At 35.0% G+C, this 25,143-nt stretch overlaps 1 protein-coding gene across 1 annotated transcript in view; it reads left to right on the top strand.

Moving 5' to 3' along the window:
• pigk (phosphatidylinositol glycan anchor biosynthesis, class K) overlaps positions 1-25,143 on the top strand; it is a 46,822-nt gene that overhangs the window by 1,174 nt on the left and 20,505 nt on the right. The window contains exons 3-9 of the mRNA XM_039735438.1: positions 6,923-7,014; positions 11,432-11,567; positions 13,993-14,104; positions 14,469-14,565; positions 19,002-19,119; positions 19,837-19,947; positions 24,968-25,140. Coding sequence (XP_039591372.1) covers positions 6,923-7,014; positions 11,432-11,567; positions 13,993-14,104; positions 14,469-14,565; positions 19,002-19,119; positions 19,837-19,947; positions 24,968-25,140 — 839 coding nt within the window. The remainder of the gene's footprint in view (positions 1-6,922; positions 7,015-11,431; positions 11,568-13,992; positions 14,105-14,468; positions 14,566-19,001; positions 19,120-19,836; positions 19,948-24,967; positions 25,141-25,143) is intronic.

The raw sequence follows: 25,143 nt of genomic DNA, 5'->3' as shown, positions 1-25,143 counted from the left end.
CCACACTAGTTCAGATGGAAGGGAACAGTGTGAGGTTTTCTATGGTGGCCAGAGTGCAGGGTTTTTTTTCCTTGCAGGGCTGGATGCAGATTAACGTCATACCCAGGACTGAGCAATTGCAGGTTCAGGGCCTTGCCCAACGGAGTAGTCATGTCTGGTGTTTATGGGATTTGAACTGCCAACCTTCCAATTGCTAGTGCAGATCCCTACCTCAGAGCCACCACTCTGCCCATTACCAGCTGAATACAGAATAAAGTCCACAAAATATATAATTTGTATGTCTTAACAAGAAATAGCTTCTTTAAGACTATAGTTACTTATAGGAAGACTTGATAATTAGTTTATTATATTCAGTACACAAAAATGATAGAAATTTTACATTTTAAGGGCCTTCTTGTATTATAATGAGTCCAAACAAAAAAACAAATGCAAAAATACTGCTGCTTACAGCAGTGATCAGGGGCAAGTCTTTTGCGGATAGACAAGGTCTCAGTATACTGTATTTCACAAATTTACACCAGTTTCGTAACACTTTTATTTGGATTAAGTGCAGTGAAAATACCAAATCTTCCATCAAAGCTTCACTTAAACCATTGAGTTTAGTCCTAAAGCACAGTGAACATAATATTCATAGGACTGTCATGAGGATAAAATTCTGCAAAACTGATGTGTCTGGCCCAGATGTATTTTTATCACATATCCCAAAAAACAATTGCACATGAAATGAGCTCAGCTTTCACAGACACGTTCAAGTTCTATCTTAACACATCCATGGTTCATGGTGGATTCAAACAAACCACTATAATGCTCTTTCCCAAAACTAAAGTTACGCATCTGAATGGCCATAATTCTGTGATAATTTTTTGTGTACCTATGAAGAACTTGGATAGGCTGGTAATTGACTCATATATAAAATGCTAAAATGTCCAATGAACAAAGGCAACAGGGCTGCCAAAGAAAGAGGGACATAAGGCCTAGCATATCAGGGTAACCGGTTTTTGAATGCACAATGCAATTGAAACAGAGAGACCTACTACCATCCCCATTTTAATAAATAGGTGTTTCACTGTGCTAACTATTTTAATGTTCTGGACATCCTAAGCTCATTTTTGAGTCAGTCAGTCAGTCAGTCATTATCCATCCATCCATTATTCAACCCACTATATCCTAACTACAGGGTCACAGGGGCTCTGCTGGAGCCAATCCCAGCCAACACAGGGCTCAAGGCAGGAAACAAACCCCGGGCAGGGTGCCAGCCCGCCGCAGGACGGTCAGTCATTATCCAACCCGCTATATGCTATGACACTACCTCTTAAATTTTAGACTTAACTCTTGAACACCTTGAAAGGTAAAACACCTGCGTTGTTGAATTTACTTTTGTTTGGTTGTTTCATTTTTTTTTGCCAGTGGCTGTGAAAATTAGTGCAAATATAGTACATGTAGACATTGTCATCCTTTTCTTTGCCTTTTGAGAGAGGCTAGTTTACTGTTGTTTGGTTGTCCTTTCAAAAATGAATTAAAGATTATCTTATTATTTTTTTGTAAAACTGAAATGCAGCTAATCCATTGAACTTGTACTGAATTGCTTTAAGTGCTTTGTGACTGGAAAGGCAAGCACATAATATAGGCTTACAGCATGATGTGATGCTAGAAACCCAGAGATGTGTGTTCTCTTTTCTGTAATACATGTCTGTCCAGTTACTTAACAAACTTTATCCATCTCAGCGATACAAACTAGGGAGTAACAACAGTTCATCAAAAGGCGCACATACATTGCATTTGGAGGTGGTATTTCAAATAAGTGAACATAGTAAATGGGAGTGTTGTTTCGTATTTTGGAAGTATTGTTATAGAGAAACAACACACATGCAGTTTATTTTGCCTCATTTTAATGTGAATGTGCCATATAAAACTTGGAAAGAGATTCAGGCAAGTGCAGTTAACTATATGGTGAACAAAAAGTACACTAAGGCATTGATCATGTTGAGTTAATTCAACAAAGCAATTTGTATATTGTGAGACCAAGATGTCTCCAATATACAGACAATGGAAAAGGAGAATGGGGTAGTTTTTGAGTGATTCACTGTCTTTTAGCAAAACGTTATTTTCTTCACATCAGCAGCCATCATAGTGATGAATAAATGACAGCACATACACTTCAGAATTTTCAAATTAATATATTATACAGCTGCACCATCTTTTGTTTTTGCTTGAGTAGTGTATTATATTGATACGCTAATAGCAAGCAGATTTATAACACTTTTGCAGCTGTAAGTGCACAGGAAGATTCTGAAGTTTACATTCTGCAGTTTTGCCTTTTTAAACCCACTTATTCCAGTCTATCAAAAATATTATGTAATTCTGTATTATGTAATGGTGTTCTATTGTTTCAGTTTTGATGTAAAAACACTAATTTTCGTGGGTGTTTATGATTTCAGCACTTGATGTTTTTAGGCTGCAATGGGTTGTTCTCAGATCTTAACCCAATTAGTACTTACTTCAGACTTCACCAGGACACAGTTTCCAAACCCCCTTGCACCCCTGGCCACTGGCTAATTTATGAGTTTATTTATGGTATGACTGATGTTAAATTGCTGGTAATAATGTAATTTAAAAATTGCTGGGATGCACTTTCCAGAGGAATCCTGCACAATATTTGTTAAGAAATGCTCTCTTGTATTCTAAATGAACAAAAAACGAACATGGTTCAAGCCCAAGTGGCTGTTAATGGCATTTTCAGTAGAGAGCCAAGATTCAGCCAGCTCCATAGCTGCTGGTAAGTAAGGCAGGATCAAGCATGGGTCAAATGTGTACCAAAGGAAATCTTTCAGTCCAAAAAAGTTTTGATTTAAAAACGTTTAGTGAAAATTCAAAGCGAACAGTCCACACAAGAATTGAGAAAAGTTGTTACACGTGTAGAATGAAAGGCAAAAAAAAGGAAAAATGTTTTTTCTTGTTAAACTTCAATTGTTTCCATTCTCAAGGATGAGTTATATCTCTATGCTTTGCTTCACATTCAGTACGTTCTAAATGTACAGCTCTGTACATACCACTGGGCACGTTAAGGCATGGTTTGAAACTGTGTGCCCTCCATGCCTTACGTACAGCAAGGCAGGTCACTAACTGAGACTAATCTATGGTGAGAGGGACAAGAAATAGACTATACCCATTCAATTCACCTTGTGGGGGTTATAGGACCTCCCATATGCTATGCACTAATGTATAGGGAAACATTTAATACAACTAAGAAAATACTTCTGCGGTCTTAAGATGACCTAAATAACTGGTAAATGGCTCTTACAGGCACTCTTTGTATTGGCCCTGAATTTTACTTTCACAATGTCCCAGTGAAATGTGTGTCTGGTAGAACTTGTATTTTTGTAAATCAGAGACTGTGGGTCTTTCCTTCCTGTTAATAGCACTGAGATGGCATTACAGCATGTGAAGAATACATCGATTGCTGATGATGAGATCATTGTCTCTTTTGATGTTGTGTCTTTTATATACTATGATCCCAATTCATCTGCCCAGAGACTTTACTGACAAAACTAAACAACACCCCCACTGTAATGGCATGAACATAGTTGAACACTAAAGACATAATGTGTCTAATATATCACTTTGCCAAAAAAGCCACTTCCATTTTAATAGAAATATAGGCAGAAAGAAGACATGCCAATGGGGCCTCTCTTATCAAGACTCTTAGCTGAACTGGTTATGCAGCAATTTGAAAGTGCAACTCTGACTCCGGATACGCTACATTGGTTACATATTTGTCATATTAAAAATTATTCATGATGGAAAAAGAAATGAATGGAAACATTAATTTCCTTGACATTTCCATTGAAAGAGGTAACCATGCCAGTTTAATTACAAGTGTTTATCACAAGGAATGTTATGAAGACTACACTTTTCCAGACACCACACTTCATTGCATAAACGGAATTATGTTAGGACTTTGTTCAAAAGGATTAGCACCCATTGTAATACAATCAACTCAAAAATTAAGGAAAGCCATTTTCTTTTTCATCTGTTCACATCAAACAGCTGCCCCAAGACATTTATTAAACAATACCACACTTACCACACCCTTCCTTATTGTGGCGTGTCAGAAAGTGCAGCATGTGTCCTATCCAGATCTCGGATCACAAACTGGTAGACACTTTACAGACTGTCCATTTCAATTCCAATAGCAAAAAATCAACCACAGAGACAAGAAACACAGTTTACAGCATTCCATACAGTGCATGCCCAGCTGTATACGTGGGACAAACATCTAAAATACTGGCAACACTGACAGGAATGCCACAATGTCGTCAGAAGGAAAGACCCATGGTCTCAGATTTACACATATACAGCCATATATTTGGCTTCCACATTTGTACAGTAATTGGTGTTTTATATTATTTTAAGGATGGATGAGGACACGTTGATATTCATACTTAAACTTAATTTGTTAAAGCCATTAGTCAAATGAGCTACAGTATAGTACAGGCAGTCATTGATTTACGACCACGTTAGGTTCTGACAGACTGGTGGTTGTAAGTCAAACTGGACATAAGATGGACCGGCTCATTCAAATGGTCTGGGGGCGCAGTAGTAGCATGGCTACTTTGTAGTCGTGAGATCAGATGTTTGGGTCCCACGTCCTTCCTGCAAGGAGTTCACAAAGCGTGTTGAATATTGAGAAAAATGCTATATAAATGTAAATAATTATTATTATTTAACCATTTTATTTTTATAACTTTCTTTAGTTAGTGTGAAGATATATTTTATTACAGTACTGTAGACATTTTTACTGTTTTATTTTTATTAAATCAAGCAATGCTCACACCACCGTTGGTTTAAAATTTACAAAACATACAAAAATAAAAAATGTATGTAGAAAATAGATGCAACATGTTTTACTGACCACTCATCATGCTTGGCTAGCAATCATCAATGTTGCCACTCGAGGTATTTAAAGTTTTTTTTTTTTTTAATGTGCGGAGCTTTCTCTGCTCGTAAATTTCACAATATGAATGAAAAGTATCTTGTACCATTTAATCAATCCTTGCAAATCTTTTGATATTTGCGTCCATTTGCTGAAAATGTGTGAAAAGTTTCAGTTCAGAAAAACCTTCAGATAACCCCTTAGTGGTGAATTTCCTTTCTGGCTTCTACTTGTCATATTCTTTCTGTTCTTCAGCCATTCTTTCTTCTTCCAAAGTGCTAAGTTCTGTATTCATAAGTTTTCCAGATTTTTGATCTTGTAACTGAATATAGCGAAACTGCTGCAAGAAATAAACTAAGATTGCACTGAATGATGCAGACTAGAGATACAGCATGTGTACAGTAGTAGGAAGAAGAGAGCTGGGATTGCAAAATCTGCTGCTTGCCCATAAGATGTGATAATGGTCATAAATCGATGACTACCTGTACAGAAGTAACATTGTTGCCTTATTATATTACAGAACCCCAAATTTAAGCTACATTCATAAGCAAATTGGGTATAGGCTTGCACTGAAGAGGAGATTCTTCAAAGGAATTTCTTTAAAATGCAAGGGACTCTATAGAAGGGATGCAGCTTGTTCCATTATCAAGTGTATTAGTTATTATTGCTCAAAAATAGAGTTTTTTGAATCTGATTGCCCTACCTGCGACTCTGTGAAATTCCTCTTTGATGATTATTTATTTCTGTCTCAGAAAGACAGCCTACGTGTGTGAGCAGATCCTGCTTCAAAGTTTGGCACACTTTTGCCATTGTCTTGCCAATATGTGTGGTATCCCTAATGTGTAGAAAAATGCCCCATTGCAAAAAAAAATATAAAAAAGAGAGAATTGTTCATTATATACATCATTGTCAGCTAAAAGTCATGATTTGTGACATTGAACATGTCATGCTTTAGAAGGTTGCTCAGATATATTAAAGTCTCAGTAGTAAAATGGTAATGTTCATGCAGACACTTCTGTGGGCATGCCAGAATGTCTGATCAGAGTCTGATTACTTTTTTTATGGACAGATTTGGTGAAGGAGTTGTGCTTTTATGTGAATTGTTTATTTAGGAAGGGGATTGACATTTTCAACATTTAGTCAGCTTTCTTTGTTTCTTAAATAGCACAGCTGGGGCATTTATGGACTTCACTCTTATTAGATTAGATGCTCTGTGTATTAATTATTGCAACTTCAAAGCTTAATCCTTCATGTTAAACCTTCTGTTTGCAGGTTAGTTTCAAAGCATTGGTTGCTCAGTAACTAAGCCAGATTTCATCAAATCTTTTTTTATGGAACAGACAAATTCTGAGTGCTTTAAAAAAAAAAAAAGCAGGATTAGCAAGTTATCTGCATCTTTTGGCCTTGTGGATCCTGGAATTCTGGCTTAATGTGTTCCAACAATTTTATTTTTTGTAAATTTAATGAAAGAGTGCTTAGAAAAAATTGACTTGGTGGAATTCAGCTATCATCATACTAATAATATGTAACTTTGATTTTGCTTTTTAATTATTAGCTGCAATTGCTTGCTTCCTTATTTGTTTCAGTGTCAATTGTTTGTCTTAACTTTCACAAAATTAATTTAACTTTATTGTATTTTTTAAATAATATTTAAACAAAATCTGTTCTGTTCAGTGCTTTGCTGGCTTTAATCTTTGAATTAAAGAGCAGATAACACGGTATCGCTCTCTTAGCTAGTAAATGTCCATTCATTTTAAGATTTCGTTAAATTTTTTTTCCACTTTTTGAGAGAATACAGTTATGACATGGGCCTACTGGTAATTAGTTTTTTTGCATTCTAATAATTCTAGATCTGTTTGTCAAAATATTAGTTGTATATTGCAGTCATCTAACGTGTAAAAAATCCATAAAGCCATAGTCTGTAAATATTTAAGAGGATATTTAGCAGTAAGCTAAACTGAAAAATTTTATAATTTTTTTTCTTTTTAGGTCTGCACATCAAGGTTTTGGTTCAATTATCGACATGTGGCCAATACGCTTTCAGTTTATAGGAGTGTCAAAAGACTTGGCATTCCAGACAGGTAATTACAACTTGTATATTAAATGCTGAACTGTTCCTTTCTTTGAATTTTTCACACAAATCTACAAAAAAAGTTTTGTTTTAAAAATATAGTATTCCAGTATTTAACAATACCTGAATTACCAGGATGCTTTATTTAGTCAAATATTAAACATATGTTGTGAATATGTTATATTCAGCTTAAAATGCCCAGCATAAGATTGAGGTTTTCTTGGTTCCACAGCTTGCATAACAACAGTAAATGAATGTGTTAAGGCTACTGCGCTTTGAAATCTAGATTCGCTTGCAATTTACAACACAGCTTTCTCAAATGTTCTTCTCAATCCAGTTCAAGGATTTTGGGGAGATGCTACCATTCAAATCTGCCCTGGGTGTAAGGCAGAAAACACATCCGCATACTCGCATACACAAGCACATTTGACTGCGGCCAGTTTGTAGTCACAAGTTAACTTAACATCCAGCTCTCTTGGGGACATGAAAGAAGACTGGAGAACCTGTGCAGAAATGGGGAGAACTCTACACAAACAGTGACAGGTTGTCTGACATTCAAACTTGGGGTTCTGGATTGGTAAGGCAGCACTCAACATTAGACAACCTTTCTGCTCCTGAAAAGTATGCTAAATAATTACATGACATTACTGTATATGGCAGAAACAATACATTGAGCAAGTGGAATTCGATAAACCTAGTGAATCTTTCAGCATATTAGTATAATTCTTTTAAACCATCTTACAGAAATTCTAAAAATATTACACTCCTCGTTTATCATTAACAAAACAATTTTTTTATGAAGTTCTAACTTACACAAATGCTACATGAACCACAAACAAATTAATGATATCCTGTTTGTCGCCATTTTAGAGGCTTGTTGCTAAGACGTTCATCATGGATAAATTGATATGGCAGCTAGTTGTGGTGCAGCATCAAGGCAGTAACATATAAAGGATGTGGTGATTCATTTTGGTAAGAATGAATCTTGGACTGAGTTATGCTCTTGAGCCTAGTATAACACACATTAAGATAAAATGTGTTTTTTTTTTTTTTGTAAAAGAGCAAGTTTAACTAAATCCTATATTTAAGAAACCAGAAATTATTTTTCAGTTTTAATCTAATACATCAGTGTTTCAAGCAACTTTCTTTGTTTACAAACTTCGCAGTATGCAGCACTCGCAGCTTCTAGAGACTGGGCTGGAATCCTATGCTGTTTCTATGGAATTTGCTTGTCATTCTCTACCTGTGTAATCTTTCCTCCATTTACTATAGTTTTTTTCCCCATATCCCAAAGATGTGCTTATGGGATCAGTTAACACCTCTGAATTGCTTTCTAATTCTGACTAGTTTCTAAGATTCCTAGAAGTTACCAAGATGTCTTAGTCTGTTATGTTAAGTTATTTTGTGCTATAAATTAGTATGTTATATGCAAACCTTTTGGCTCCCTTTGGGATCAGCCATTTGTCTCTATGATGGTCATAAACTGTACAGGTAATAGAGGCTCTTTGGGTCTTCTATGGAACACATACTTCAGCTGCCAGTGCAGAGTAGCATAAAGTGATCTTTGAGCGACTGTGACTGCATGCTGGATCTGTGTAAGGGAAGGTGGATAATGCATAAGAATTAGCCATTTGGAATAGCGCTGATCAAAGCAAACGTTAAAGAGCCCTCTTAAGAGTGTATGTCACCCTGTGAAATAATAATAATGAAAACTTTATTGTTGTTGATAAGGAGTTTCTATCATCATGATGGAAGAAAAATCTGTGAACCATCAAAATCAGAAATAAAAAAGATGTGCTATCTGCATGATTGTGAATTAAAAAATAATAAAAAAAAAAACAACAACTTTTTTGGCATTTGCATGTTGTGCTAATGACAGAGATGAAGAGACACAACATCGAAAGGAAGCAAACAGTGTGGCTCAACAACATGTAAGTGATTAACAGCTTTGCAATGGAGGGCAAGGCTTGAATATTTTACTAAAAACATCGTTAGTCTGGAGGTATTTTCTCAAGACAAAGATTAATAGGACTCGTATGCCAGCAATACAGCTAAGATATGGTATCGGCAGTGTCTTATGAAAGCTCACTGGGCCTTTGCACTGGGTCATTAAGAGTTATTTGACGCCTTTCCAAGTTCATGAATATAGTAAAACTGATATGGAGTCTTCAGGTTGTTTTTTTTTTTGTCCTGAAGACCACACAGAGCTAGTGTTTTATATAAAAATATGTATTTGTCTGAATACAATTCAGTGTAGACTATTTTTGGATTATAGTTATTCTCCGGTGTGAGGTACATGATGCTAGCAAGGAGACCTTTAACATACTATTTTCATAATTAATAATAAACACAAGATTCATATAGACTTGCAATTGTTTAATTCTCTACATAATACATAATAAATTTTCCTTGCATTACATCCTGTGATTTCTGATGTCTGTTCTTTTTTTCTGTTGCCCTATGGCTTTTATTAGGTACAAAGGACCCTGCCATCTAAGTATACTGTTATACCTTAGTTTAAGTATTGTCTTAATTTTCACACATTGTTGAAGAATGTGTGTGAAGACTACAGCACTCAGATGACAGTGACAGGCACTTCTGAAAAACACGTCTTCACAAACCATGTTGGGGTCGTTCAGCTTTTGTATCTTTCCAGATAGGCACCTGTATTGACCCCATCAACAATCAACTGGCTGTAGTTTTACCCAGTTGCTGCTTTTCTTTTCATCTAGCTTTTGGATCAGCTGTAGTCCTAATCATTTTTTGTTTTGCAATTTTATGTTTTATTCTTGTTTTTTTGCTAACTTTGTACTTTATTGGTATTTGCTGAAATTTATTTTTTAAATATTGGTTTGTTTTAGAAGTTGCTTTGGATAAATGTCAGGTAAAATAATAATAAATCTCTTGCATATGATCACAATACAACATTTTATTTATTCAGTTGGTCCATTTGGGAAATATGTGAAGAGTCACAGTGTTTCAGTTTTTACACTGCATAAATTGGAGACTAGCAGTGACATTAATCATTGATTGTTGTTTGATGTTATGCAGAGCTGACAAAAGCCAAAACACAACTGTGTACAACATGTTTGACTAAATGCAAAAGAATTTGCACAGATTTTTCTCTCCCTTCTTCTCCAACCAGAAAATGATGTGAAATATGAAAAGGGGGCTTGACACATTCTGGTGTTGACAGAAGTATTTTCCAAAACAGCTGACATACTAAATTGATACGAGGCAATTGAGTCCACATTCCTTTAATAATTGATCTAACTAATTAAATTTATTCTCACATTTGTCCAAAATGTTTCCAGGGCAAGATCCAACTTGTAAACACTGCAATATAGTTCCAGCCTCATTGGGTTATATGTTTTGGGCCTGCACCAAATTAACATAATTTTGGACCAAAATTTCTAAATACCTTTCGGACAATCTTGATGTCACAATCTCTCCTAATCCACTAACAGCTGTGTTTGATGTACTTCCAGATGGGCTTGAAGTGGAGAAGGACAGACAAGTTGTAGTTGCCTTTACTTCACTGTTGGCACGTAGACTTGTCTTGCTCAACTAGAAGAATCCTAACTCGCCTCTTTTCAGTCAGTGGATAACCGATATTATACTATTTGAAATTGGAAAAAATTAGTAATCATAAATACTAAATACTAGCAGGATTTAATTAATAACATTTTGAATAAAAAAATTAACCGAGGAAGCAGATTCTCTTCCCCTTTTTTATTTTATTTATTTACTTCCATCTTTTCTGCTGTTTAGTTTCACTCTGTTGGCCCAGCTCTCTTTCTCATCGGTGGGGTTTGACTGGACTTGAACCTAGTTGTGTAAAATTTGACTTGCTTGTAAGGAATGTTGTTTGATTTTCAGTAAAATGTTTAAAAAAATATTCTCACAGTCCTAATCTTCTCCAAACCAATCATATCTTTGTAACAGAAATTTTAAATGACTACCTTTTCCAGAAATTCTACAGTACATTTTGTTTATGTTCAAACAGTTACTATTCAACCTTCACTTCCACATTTTCCAAATATATTTAAGTTAAATGTCTGTAGTAGATAATGGTATTGTATCTACAGTGTGAATTGTTGAATGTAATGAAGAGCCTTCTGTTTTCTGCTGTTTTAATTTCAAAGATTTGATTTTATCATTGTTTTTAGTGTCTGACTGCATCTGGATCTAGGAACTCTGACTTCAGTATTTTGCCTGAAAATATTAAAATGTAATAGAAGAAAATAAGAAGTACAAACTAAGTCACCTTGTATAGCTACCCTCAAAAATCTGACCCTTAAAAATATTAAATAGGATTTTATTAAAAAAATACTCGATTCAAATATAAATAGGAAACATAGTAATTAAGCTTACTGTGCGAAAGTTGTATTTGTTGAAATTTAATATATATTTATTCTACTTTTTAGCCATATTGTGTTGATGTTGGCTGATGATATGGCCTGCAACCACAGGAACCCTAAGCCAGCTACTGTATTTAGCCATAAAAATATGGAACTCAATGTATATGGAGATGATGTTGAAGTGGACTACAGAGGATATGAGGTACTAATATGTTTTAAATATTAAACATGCTTTAAGTTTGAATTGGCTTGTAAAAATAGGTGTCATGCTCATCAGTTGTGAATATTTTAGTAAAAAAAAAACTTTTTTAAAGTTTATGGTACAGTTAAATATGCATATATTTATAAGATAAAAAAATTGGTTAGTAATTCTGGAGTTATATATGTTTGTACTTGGACTTTTGTACTTTATTATTATGGTAACAGCAGTGGTGGCACAATAAGAACAAACAGTAAAATACACCATGATACCTTTGTAGTGCAGGACACCAACTGAATGTTACAAACAGGATGCACACAACATTGTCATGAGCAGAGCAGTTCCTGCTTTGCTGAGGCACCACAAGTTTAACAATATTAATAATAATGTAGTGGATCCAGTGCATGTGGGTTCTAAGGATTTAAGTTTCTTTTCGTGGCTGCCTTTAGGGCTCACTGTCCTGACAGGGATCAGAAGTAATACAGGTCAGTTAGTTAGATTGCAACAGGGTGAGAACAGAGAATGAAGTAGAAGTGCAGGCAAGAGGCAGACTTGTTAATTATTTTGGAGATGTTCAGTGGCCAGCAGCGGGGTACTGTTTATATAGGGTGAGTCAAAATTATGTTAACATTTGAATGGCGGAAACAATTTATTCACAAAACATACTTCATATGTGCAAGATGATTTACAGGAATATCTTAACCTGTTTGCTATCATGATCAACACATGTGCCATATGTGGAACATAAATTGTCCACAAACATTATATATAAGTACATACATAGCAGTACCATTAGTGTTAACATAATTTTGACTCACCCTGTATTGCAACATTGTGAGTAAAAAGCCAGTCAGCTCCTCTGAACTCACCTGGAAAAGCAGGATTGACACCATGTCAAGTCATTGCCAACACAATTTGTCTACTTCTCTTTTTTTTTTTACAGATGCAGCAATATTTAACAAACATGCTCTGAATATTTTTATTTTCTCATAATTGTTTTAGGCATTGTGTGTTAAAACAGCAGCCATGTAAGACGGAGACTAATTGTGGGACTTGCCATGTTGGCTCTTTATTGTGGGGATTTTAAAGTGTTGTAATAAAAGGAAAATCAGAGTTATGGCACTTATTTCCAGTTGCTTTACTGAGAAGGTCGTAGCATCAAATAACAGTTTGGTCTCAGGTTTAAGAGTGAATTGGACAGAATCTGATGCATAATAATACTTTTGGACCACTGGAAAGTGTTTAATCTACAGGTAAACTTGGAGCAGTTTTTCCAATATGCAGAATAATTGGATAGAAAATAGAAAAAAAAAAACCTGTTATGAAGGGGTTTGGCTGTAAGTGTTATTAATGAAGATAACAAGCTAACTATTCAAAATTATGAAATGGCTCATAATGAAAATGAAATGCAAAAACAGTTTAAAAAAAATACTGGATCTTTGCATAGCACTTTTTGAGTAATCCAATGTCAAAATTGTTGTGGGTAAAACAAGCAACTATCTTTTTTTTTTTCTTTTTTTTAGCTTTTACCTTTCAATAAGCCCTTTTTTTTTAAATAAATATGAATTATATTTAAATAGCGAAGTTCAATCTGGCAGCCCTATTTTATGCAGAAAGTGAAAAGGCCATGATTTGAATCCAATTCTCCTGGTTCTGATAGGCATTGCAAAAATCAATAAGTAAGTCAGCAGGAATGCTATCTCTCTTTTTTTCTTTTGTTCCTCATTAAAACACCTGGCAATATCACTGGTATCTGTCTGTATATTTTAGAATTCTGTATGTTTTTGAACCTGTCAGTTCAAAGTGCAACAGTTGATTCTCTTTAACAGCATACAGTCTATAACACCCTAATTGACAGTTAAACAGTATTAAAGAGTTATTTGGTAATGCTGTAGTCCACATTTTTCTTCTGCTAAATGACGCCATCCAGGCATTTCTGAAAGTGATTGCATTCTTAACACTTTTTTGAATCATTAATGTTTAACATTTTGTTTAGTGATTATTAGAGCCTATTAGAGCTTTGAAAATGCTAGGCGGTTGGGGGTTAATGATATGGTGTGTGCATATCACCATGAAAAGCAGGAAGTGGGGGAAGAATAATATGTATGTAAGTCTGTTGGCATTTTCAACCATTAATCCATTTTTGTCTTCTACCAGCGAATGGTCTTTCAGATTTTCTTTTAAAACCATACTACTTTCTGAAATGATAAAAGAAATAAAAATTTCTGAATACAGTAGCCTGCTGTGCCTCACCATGTACGTAATGTGTAATTTTTATATCTGGGTTTTGCCCTGATGTTCAACGTATTTAAAGAATTCATTACATTTTGAAAATGAAAAAATACATTTAGTAAAATATGACTGTGGTACATGAATTTTATGAGCTGCCTACTATTTTAAATTTACTAGTCTTTTACCAAAAACACAGGTAACTGTTGAAAATTTCCTCCGTGTATTAACTGGCAGGCTACCAGCAAGCACTCCTCGATCAAAACGTCTGTTATCTGATGACAGAAGCAACATACTCATTTATATGACAGGTTGGTTCCTTTTGAGAAGCTTGTATATAAAAATAGTGTGTTTTCTTCTGCTTTAGGACATTGCAGCTGAATATTTTAGGAATCTCCAAATTTTAGTCATAACAAATTTATATGGTATCGGTTAACTTGGCAGCCAACAATATGCAAGACCATGATTTGGCCAGTCTTCTTTATGGCAGTGGCATCTGTCCTCCCTCGTTTTCACAAGTTCATTGATGTATTAAACTTATTTTCTTTTTAAAATCAGGACTGGTATCACAAGCTCACTATTGCTTCTTGTACATCTTTTGACATTACAGTTACACTCCTACTATGCAGTTTATTCTCAGAGTACTTTTGTGTGTTTTGTAAATATTTTATGCAGGACATGGAGGAAATGGTTTTTTGAAGTTTCAAGATTCCGAAGAAATAACAAATGTTGAGCTTGCTGATGCCTTTGAGCAAATGTGGCAGAAAAGAAGGTAAGAGTGAGTAAAACATTATAACAGTTTTTGACGATAACCAGCCATTCATCCCAATAAACTTACAACTGTTATTCATCTACATTCAAAAAAAATAGTCAAGTTTAGATTTGATGGTCTCTAAAATCTTACCAAGTAGTATGGTAAATTGTAATTTATTCCACAACTCTATGGTTTTGTGTGATGAAAAACTTTGTAATGTTTGTGCTAAATTTACTGTCAATAAGTTTCCAACTCTTTAAGCGTTCATGTTAAATTTATTTTAAAATAGCAGCAGGAATCCACTGTGCTAATCCACTTCATTCATGTTACTTTTTAATCTCTATTACAGTATCATCAAAAATATTTTTGTAATATGTAAATCATATTTTAGTTTAACATAAGAACTTTCAGTATTCCATTTTGAATATACAGTAAATGTTGAAGCTGCTTATTTTTTCATTTTTTATGTTTCCATCTGTTTTTCTCTGACACTTTTTTTTTTTTTTTTTTAAATTTTACCTTTATAGTTTCAAAAACCTGTTTTAATATAAAGTTAGTGTTACTGTTTTGACTAAGGATATTAAAGAATTAGCCAATATTGTCCAGAGAGCTGTCCTCACACCTGTGTTTGTATTGACTGTGTACATGCTGCAAATGACACTCATGAATAACAGCAGAAACGTGTGTGCAGACAGTGTGTTACAGCCACTTAAGTATGAAGGGATAACCCATCTACTTTAATCTACCAAAAATACTCTTAAGAGGAAGAAGAAAATACAATTTACACATGTGTAGGTGTGTATTAAGTATTGGAGCTGGTTAATCTATTTCTTTGCATTCTTTTTGTCCATTTTGTCTTTTAGATCCTGCTCTGGATTACTGTTGTAGATTAGCACTCACTGGCAGATGCGGTACCAGTGTTGTTATTGTGTATGCTAGTATGGCCAATAAAATATTAAATTCTAACTGTACACTATAAGTAATTACCATTCATCTGAAGCCAGTAGCCACTAGAATTCAGAATGCTTATAATACTAGAAATTAAAGTTCTTAAATCTATTGCTTATTTAATCTAGAGAATGGCTGCTGTCTGGCAGAAGTGACATGTCTTTTTTGCAACCAGCATGTGATGCTATTGAGAGAGAGAAGACTAATGGTACTTCTAATTTTGACTGTATTGATACAGAAGTTTTGTTTTTATTACTAAGATTCCCAAACCAACATATTAAAGCAAATGTAACTACAGATTCAATGATAGACTTTTAGAGTGTGATAATGCAGATTTGTGTATTTTAAAACAATACAGCTTCACAGGAAACAATGGGCTTTTCTGCCTCTGTATATGGATCTAAGGTCAGCCTATTATCAATGATTATCCCTGAATGTTTGTAGTGCTCCATCACCTCTACTGTCAGTTCTTTTATTATTCTTTAATGGGGGGAGGTGAAGAACATTGAAATCTACAGTAATAACCTTGTTTTTAGAGATGTGTAGCTATTAAAAAGAACAATCCTACTGTTTAACAAAATTACTGAAAATACATCCATATTTGTTTCCCTTGTTCTACACACATCTTAAGATGTGGATGTCCTTGTGTGAACTATGGCATACTGGTGCTGGGTTGGTAATTGTTAATGCCTAGTGTTTCCAGTCAACTTAATATATCATTGTGTGTTTTTGTTTTTTGACTATTCAGTCTTTAATGTTATATGTATCTAGCTTATCATTGAAAGGGGGGCAATGAAGTCATAGCTACGTAGATTAAGTAATTGTGGTGGCCAGTTCTGATTTCTCAATTACCAAATTAGATATTGTTCCAATTAACACACAAGGCTTGTTATTTTTCTCTCACTCTGGAGTAGTAACAAAAATTTGGCCTTTAAAGTGATTTTCTTATTCTGCATATTCTTTCCTATTCTTAAAGACTGGTAATTTTACAACCTTCATGGCCATTTATAATCTAGTTTTCAGCTTTCTGATTAAAGAGTATATACTTTTTACACCATAGTGATTCCCCTTTCACTTGAGTATATTCTGTGTTTTGCAAATAGCACCTTTTTACCTTTAGCCTGTTTTACATTTCTTAGGTGCTAAAGTTTTTTGTCAATAGATCCATTTTTTATTATTAGTCTACAAACTTGGAGTTCACATAATAGGTCTGGTTCTCAGCCAAACATTTATTAGGAATGAAACAAGAACATCAAGTGTAAATAATCTGGAATTGTTTTGTTAACAATAGGGAATTACAGTTGCAATGTTAACACACCAGTGTGTTGTGAGGTGCAAATGAGGGAGAGAAGATCCAAAGAAAAGTTGGGGTTCTAACCAGACCACCCTGTTTACTGAAAAATAGGCACACGGTTGCACAACGAAATAATGCATAACAGGTGCCTTCCTAGCCTCTGAGGATTTTCAAATAAATTGGCTCTCTTGAACAGGTCTGGGTCGAGGAGCTCTGTCTTGCAGGATTTTGTCCCTCAGACTGAGAAGCCGTCTTCCAAAAGGCCCCGAGTTTATATTATAGTTATTGTGACCGAAAGAGGATTGGTTTAGGTGAAGGTCACAGTGGCTTTGGTGTCTTCATTGGGCGACTTGTTGGAGCTAAGGCTTGTTAGCATATTGGTGCTCCCTTTTACCCTCGTGGGGAATTGCATACCTTGTCTGAGCCTGCAAGGCATAATTGTGTGAATTATGATTTTGAGAATGTGTTGAGGTTAAACTCTTTAGCATACCCAATTCCAAAAATATAACTTTAATAAAATGGTTTAATCTCCTGTTGTTACAGTCATATGAAAAAGTTTGGGAAACCCTCTCAGCCTGCATAATTATCAACAAAAAAAGATAATAATGGTATGTCTCATTTCCTAGGAACATCTAAGTACTGGGGTGTTTTCCGAACAAAGATTTTTAGTGAAACAGTATTTAGTTGTATGAAATTAAATCAAATGTGAAAAATTGGCTGTGTAAAAATTTGGGTCCCCTTGTAATTTATCTGATTTGAATGCATGTAACTGCTCAATACTGATTATTTGCAACACCAAATTGGTTGGATTAGCTCATTAAGCCTTGAACTTCATAGACAGGGTGTCCAATCATGAGAAAAGGCATTTAAGGTGGGCAATTACAAGTTGTGCTTCCCTTTGATTCTCCTCTTAAGAGTGACAGCATGGGCTCCTCAAAGCAACTCTCAAAAGATCTGAAAACAAAGATTGTTCAGTATCATGGTTTAGGGGAAGGCTACAAAAAGCTATCTCAGAGGTTTAAACTGTCAGTTTCAACTGTAAGGAATGGAATCAGGAAATGGAAGGCCACAGACACAGTTGCTGTTAAACCCAGGTCTGGCAGGCCAAGACAAATAAAGGAGCGACATATGTGCAGGATTGTGAGAATGGTTACAGACAACCCACAGATCACCTCAAAAGACCTGCAAGAACATCTTGCTGCAGATGATGTATCTGTACATCATTCTACAATTCAGTGCAATTTGCACAAAGGACATCTGCATGGCAGGTTATGAGAAAGAAGCCCACAAACAGACTCACTTGTTGTATGAAAATGCTCATTTAGACAAGCCAGATTCATTTTGGAACAAAGTGCTTTGGACTGATGAGACAAAAATTGAGTTATTTGGTCATAACAAAAATCGCTTTGCATGGCGGAAGAAGAACACCACATTCCAAGGAATACACCTGCTACCGATTGTCAAATTTGGTGGAGGTTCCATCATGCTGTGGGGCTGTGTGGCTAGTTCAGGGACCGGGGCCCTTGTTAGGGTTGGATGAATTCAACCCAATATCAACAAATTCTTCGGGATAATGTTCAAGCATCAGTCACAAAGTTGAAGTTACGCAGGGGTTGGATATTCCAACAAGACCCAAAACACAGTTCGAAATCTACAAAGGCATTCATGCAGAAGGAGAAGTACAATGTTCTGGAATGGCCGTCACAGTCCCCTGACTTGAATATCATCGAAAATCTATGGGATGATTTGAAGCAGGCTGTCCATGCTCGGCAACCATCAAATTTAACTAAACAATGGTCAAAAATACCTCCATCCAGAATCCAGACATTCATAAAAGGCTATAGGTGGTGTCTAGAGGCTGTTATATTTACAAAAGGAGGCTCAACTAAGTATTGATGTAATATTTTATTGGGCTTCCCAAATTTATACACCTGTCTAACTTTTGTTATGATGCATATTGCATATTTTCTGTTAGTCCAATAAACTTAATGTCACTGCTGAAATACAGTACTGCTGTTCCCATAAGGCATGTCATATATTAAAAGGAAGTTTTAATCAGCTCAGCCAATGATAAACAAAAATCCAAAGAATTAAGAGGGGTTCCCAAACTTTTTCATATGAGTGTAAATAAACAAAATTAGGCTTGTGATATGTTGCATGTTCATTTAGTCTAAAGACTGTAATCCCACCTAATAAACTGCTGATTTTTCAGGTACAATGAGCTTCTGTTCATCATTGATACTTGCCAAGGAGCCTCAATGTATGAAAGGTTCTATTCACCAAATATTATGGCTTTGGCCAGCAGCCAAGTTGGGGAAGACTCTCTTTCAGTAAGATCTATTTTTTTTTTTAAGCTAGTAATGTGCCGTTATCGAACTACTTAACAATTTTTGTTTAATTTTGTGAAAGAGAGCACCTTAGCCTTTTGGTTTGCGCCATTAACTACCAGGAAGTGGAGTTTGATGTGCAAGTTTGAAAATTGATTAATGAGTTGTAACCCCTATTACACTCTCATTACTACATTCCCCATTATCTCAGATCTCTTTTTGTACAAAAATAATTCTATTGTTTGCCAGTTATTTTCTAACTGCCTTAAACAGTGGAAATGATACTTTTGTTAAATAAATTTAACTCACACTTTTATTGGTTATATTTAATATAGGAGCATAGGTAACAAATTATAACCCTTGCTAGAAGCCTGAGCTGTATAACCAGATCCTGCTGGTGATGTGTCCTCAAGGCAATGTTTGTATATTTGTTATATTTTAAAATTTGAAAAATGAAAAGGTTAAGAAAAATAGAGGAAGCTTTTTGAGCATGGCAAATTCAGTTTTTGTGTGCTTATTGTAAACAGTGCTTTTTTACAAAAATGAGAGGAGGCACTTTGAATAAGGCAAAGGCTTATGTAAAATATGTGTCATTGTAAATATGAGTAATATGTTTTATATGTTCGTATAAATAAATCTGTCCAATTTGCATCATTATTAATGTTGTACAATTTATAGAAACATTTACATTCTACAATTTTCCCCCCTAATTTAATATAGCACCAACCTGATCTTGCAATTGGAGTACATCTTATGGATAGATACACCTTCTATCTTTTGGAATTTCTAGAGGATATTCATCCAGCTAGTCAAAGCAACATGAATGACCTAGTAAGTATTAGCACTTAAATGAACTACACAATAAAATTAACTGTGATATATTCTTGACTACTTGTAAAGCACAAATACAAACTAAACAATGTTTCCATTAAGGGTGGTTATATTTTTAACGTATTAACAATTAATTATGCATAGTTTAAAGCATTCTCAGTATTGTTGTTTATTATAATGAAATAATGATATTGGTAGATTAAGCAATGTTTACCATTGTTAGATATTTAGTATTGTTAGATATTTGACTCTCTGGTGCTAATAAAGAATGAATGAAGAATCCACTGCATCCATTGAACAGTGTCATCTCCAGGCAGAGGAGTAGCTTCAGTGACAAGCTGCTGTCACCGTCCTGCTCCACTGACAGACTGAGGAGATTGTTCCTCCCCCACACTATGTGACTCTTCAGTTCCTGCTAACATTACTCAAAATTATTGTCTGCTTTTACGTGCATTTTTATTACTCTTTAATATTGTTTTTTTTTTTTGTATCAGTATACTGCTGCTGGATTATGTGAATTTCCCCTTGGGATTAGTAAAGTGTCTGTCTATCTATCTGTCTGTCTAAACATGAGTTAGTGATAATTTGAACTGTAGATTCTATTTTAGTTTTTGGTTAGAAGGGAGCAGAGGTGATGTGTTGTGTGTTGATTAGCATATTCAAGTAAGGCTTTCACTTTACTCTGTACACACGAAAGTAAACTTTGTGAGACCCTTGGCATGTAGATGCAGGACCTGAGCCACACCAAGTTAAATCTATTTTTTATTGTCCTAGTCATGTAGGGTTTGGGTTTCTGAAAACTAGCTTGTTTGTCATGACTTTGTCTGGCAGTGAGTTGCTTTCAGTGAGTATATTACTGAGTCAATGAAAAAGTATTCTTATTGAAAAAATGCTGCGTTTAGAAATACTGCCCTGGTTGAGGTAAATTACATCAGTCTTATCACTGTAAAGTGAAATTTAAGGTAATCAAAAGGTTTTATAGCAAGCCATTGGTAAATAAAAGCTAAATAACTTCTGTTTAGAGTTTTTTTTCCTAGTTTTTGCATATGTGTGTTTTTGCACTATATATGTTGAAACTTAAATTGCTTGCCCCAACTGCAAACCATTAGAGAACCTTGCCTTCATTTGCTGCTTCTTGTAAGAAAGGGCAGTAATTTCCCTGATTTATAGATTTGTGGGCACAGTGAGAAGACTAATTGCAGTACAAGCAGGGTTAGATCTTAGAAAATGTATATGCCCCGCAAACTAGTGTTGGCAATGATCAATGTTATAAAAAGTTTTCTTCACCGTTATATTGTGATTTTATTTATATTCACTCCTGGTACAAAAATGCATAATGCTACTATTCCACAGCACTGCATTACTTTCTATTATAGGATAGTACATTTTGCCTGTCTTTTGTCCTTGTGTAGAAGAATGGCTGAAATGTGAATTAGTCTCCTTGGAAAAATATAAATACAGTCTCCTCCAAACGTATTTGAACAGCAAGTCCAATTATTTTGTTTTTGCTGTGCACTGAAGACATTTGTATCTGAGATCAAAAGATGAATATGAGAAGTGAGATCAGATATGTTAACGTAGAACAGCACATTTTGTATCAAACCACCTTGTTTTTCAAGTGAGCAAAATTACTGGAACGTTTCTTGTCACCCAGGTGTGTCATATAAAATACATTTTTTAATCATCAAGTGTCCCTCGATATCTACTCTGAGTTTAATCTTTGGTTTTCACCTCTGAAGACTGCATTTGCAATTAAGGTGGGTACACCAACAAGAAGACATGAGAGCTGTTAATGGGAGAAAAATGTGCCATTCTGAAGCTGAGAAAAGGGGGAAAATCCATCAGAGGTATTTCAAAAACATTTTGTATTGCCAGTAACACAATTTAGAATGTCCTGAAAAAGAAGGAAGCTACTGGTATATTGAGCAGCGGGCATTGAACTGGTCATCCAAGGAAAACATCAACTGATGACAGACAGTTGGTTGAGAGCAGTAAAGAAAATCCCCAAAACAACAGTTCGTAACATCATGAACAACCTCCAAAGAGCAGCAGTGGCAATGTCACAGTCCACTGTTTGAAGGAGACTTAGAAAGAGATGAAACAAAGATTAACCTCTACCAAAGTGACAGAGACCAAAGTATGGTGAAAGAAGGGATCTGATCATAATCCTAAACATACAAGCTCATATGTGAAGCATGGTGGAGGTTTTGTCATGGCTTGCACTTGCATTGCTGTTTCTGGAGCAGGCTCAATCATTTTTATTGATGATATAACTCATGATGATAGAAGAAAAATTAACTCAGAAGTCTACAAAAACATATTGTCTTCCAATTTACAAAGAAATGTATCCAAACTAATCAGGAGGAATTGTATTATGCAGCAAGGTAATGATCCAAAACACACTGCCACCTCAACAAAAAACTTCATCAGATGGAAAAAAAAAAAGGAAGGCTTTGGACTGGCTAGGTCAATCACTAGATCTTAACCCAATTGATCATGCATTTCACCTCCTGAAGAGAAGACTGAAGGTAAAAACCCACAAAACAGACAAAAACTAAAAGAAGTCTGGTAGAGTCTATGGGTCATAGGCTTGATGCAGTTATTGTGACCAAGGGATATGCAACCAAATATTAAGTATTTTTGACTTCAATTGAAAAATATTCTATTCAAATACTTCTGCTGAAAAAACCGGGTGGCTTGATACAAAATGTGCTTTGTTCTATGTTGTTTAACATACCCAGATGTAGATAACCAGGGAATAAAAACTGAAACTCTGGTCTCTCTTCTCATATTCATCTTTTGATCTCCCATACCAATGTCTTCAGGGCACAGCAAAAACAAATTAATTGGACTTTCTGTTCAAATACTTTTGGAGAAGACTGCATATTTCTGCATCATTGCCAGCCTTGTGATGAAAAATATTAAAGTTGATTTTCACCTCAGCCATTAGTAACAAAAGTGAAAAAATAATCCTAATCTGAATGAAATTCATATATTTTGGCAAAATACAATTTGTCCTAATTCCTGGTCGGGGGAAGAAGTAAAACTCAAAGCATATAAAAGGTTAGTAATTGGACATGATATTAAGAAAATCAAATTATGTACTAGTCAACATAGTAAATGCTGTTAATGTATTAATGTTACTTTGTAACACAAGTTACAAACCAGATTAAGTGAAAGTCAGAGGATTTGGTTTTAAAGATGATGCAATGCAAACTGGTTTCATGTTTTCATGTTTTGCTTTGTTATTTCAGATTGTCAATAGGTACAGTGTTTTTAATAATTTATTTTTGCCATTTTTCTGCTTCTTTGAAAGTCACAAATTGAAAATATCGCATACATAGTTTTGCCAAAAACTGGATTGAGCACAGCTAGTACAAGTTGAGTTTCCAGTATCAGAAACTTTTTGAGGGTTGACATGATGCCACAAGTGGAAAATTCCACCGGGGTCTCTCTTATAAAACTTTACTTGGGTGCGAAAATATGCTTATGCCAAAAAGTGGATGGAAATAGTATATCTACAAATTCAAAACAGATTTATTCTTTCAGAGCAGAATGGGAGTGGAAGAGGTCCCCCATGAAGCGTCAAGCGCAGTTAAGCAACACAATTCAATCTGAGTTTTGTCCCCAGCAAAGCAGCATGATAACTCCAAAGTTAAAAAGTGCTGCTTGGCACCTTTTAAATCGCAAATGACTTGAGTGGTAATGGAATGTTACTGCTTACGGGGAACAAAAGCAGTTTAATTTTCGCTAGGTGCAATTACTGCAATATTAGTTCAGGAAATTGTTCCAATTATGTGAGGAAAGTTGGACATTGCTGCAAATTGCCTTTTTATTCAGGCAGTTTTTTATGTTGGCAAGAGGGAACAAAAATACAGTCTAGATAAATCATATTCAACCTCAAAAATGATGAATATGTTTGTCACCTCAATGCACATTATAATAATCACTCAGTGGTTTGAGTTATTATATGTGTGAGTCGTAATTTAGCTACTTTGTCTGCATTTTCCATCTTGAGCAAAGATTTCCTCAGAATCACATTATGTATATGATAATTTCAAAATCCAATTTTTTTTTCCTGAACCTTTATTCAGCTCTTAAGAATTAAAGTGGGTTCTTTTTTCTTATTCTCTTGTTCAATCTTAGTGTTTCAGAAGTGGGTTAGAATGCTTAGAGTACATGAATGTTGTACTCTGTAGTTGGGGAAAAAAAAGTACATGGTGTTGATGTCTAATAATAGGTTTATATATGTTTATAGTTTTATAAGGTCTATATTGTCATGTGTACAGAGTGCAGTGGATTTCTTTAATGTCCTAATTGACTTGCATCATGTCTTCTCAGTCACCATGACTAGTGAGTATAACTACCTTATCTCAAAACTTTTTTGCCTTCATTATCTGAAGTAACTACCAACATCATAAATACAGTACTCAATTCTTATAGCCTACTTCCTAGAACACGCCATCACTATTAATTTTACAAGGCACATAGAAGTACAACAGGTGCTAGTCGTTAATAGGAATGGACTTCCAGTGTAACATGCCAATTTGTACAGAAACTTCACTGACATGTATAGTAATTTTAAAGCTGACTTTTTTCTTGTATTTTAAGTGTGACTTAATGCAACCACTGATGGAGCTTCAAGAACAGAGCTGGGGAGAACATTGTAGGGATTATGGGTGACAAAGCTCAACGAGTGATAATTGTTAATTATTAGTAGTAAGCAGGTTTACACAGAGATTCTGAGAATTATAGAACCCTAAAAATGGCAGCTGTTAAAAGATAAGAATTACTTGCAAAAAGAGAGTACCCGCCTTACAGTGTCAATACAGAGGTATCCACATCTCTTACAAGAAGGGAAAAATAATAGAGCAAGATGGGAGTGAAAAATGTATTTCATTTACAGATGCCAAAAATTGTTTATGCACTGCTTAGTTCACAGATACAGAAATTACTCGTATGCTGTCAGCTATTGCAGTTTTCTTTTTAAATAATTGTGTATTATTTTTTACCTTTGCAGTTTAAAGTCTGCCCAAAGAGTCAGTGTGTGTCTACTCCAGGACACAGAACAGACCTCTTTCAGAGAAATCCTAACAGTGTTCTGATCACAGATTTCTTTGGAAGTGTCAGAAAAGTTGAAATTACTATGAGTACTATGAAGCTAAATCCAAACAATACAGAGAGGACTGAAATGTA

This window comes from Polypterus senegalus, chromosome 14, assembly GCF_016835505.1.
Source record: "Polypterus senegalus isolate Bchr_013 chromosome 14, ASM1683550v1, whole genome shotgun sequence".
Lineage (NCBI taxonomy): Eukaryota > Metazoa > Chordata > Cladistia > Polypteriformes > Polypteridae > Polypterus > Polypterus senegalus.
Note: the sequence above shows the minus strand (reverse complement) of the source record. Positions and strands in the feature narration are given on the sequence as shown.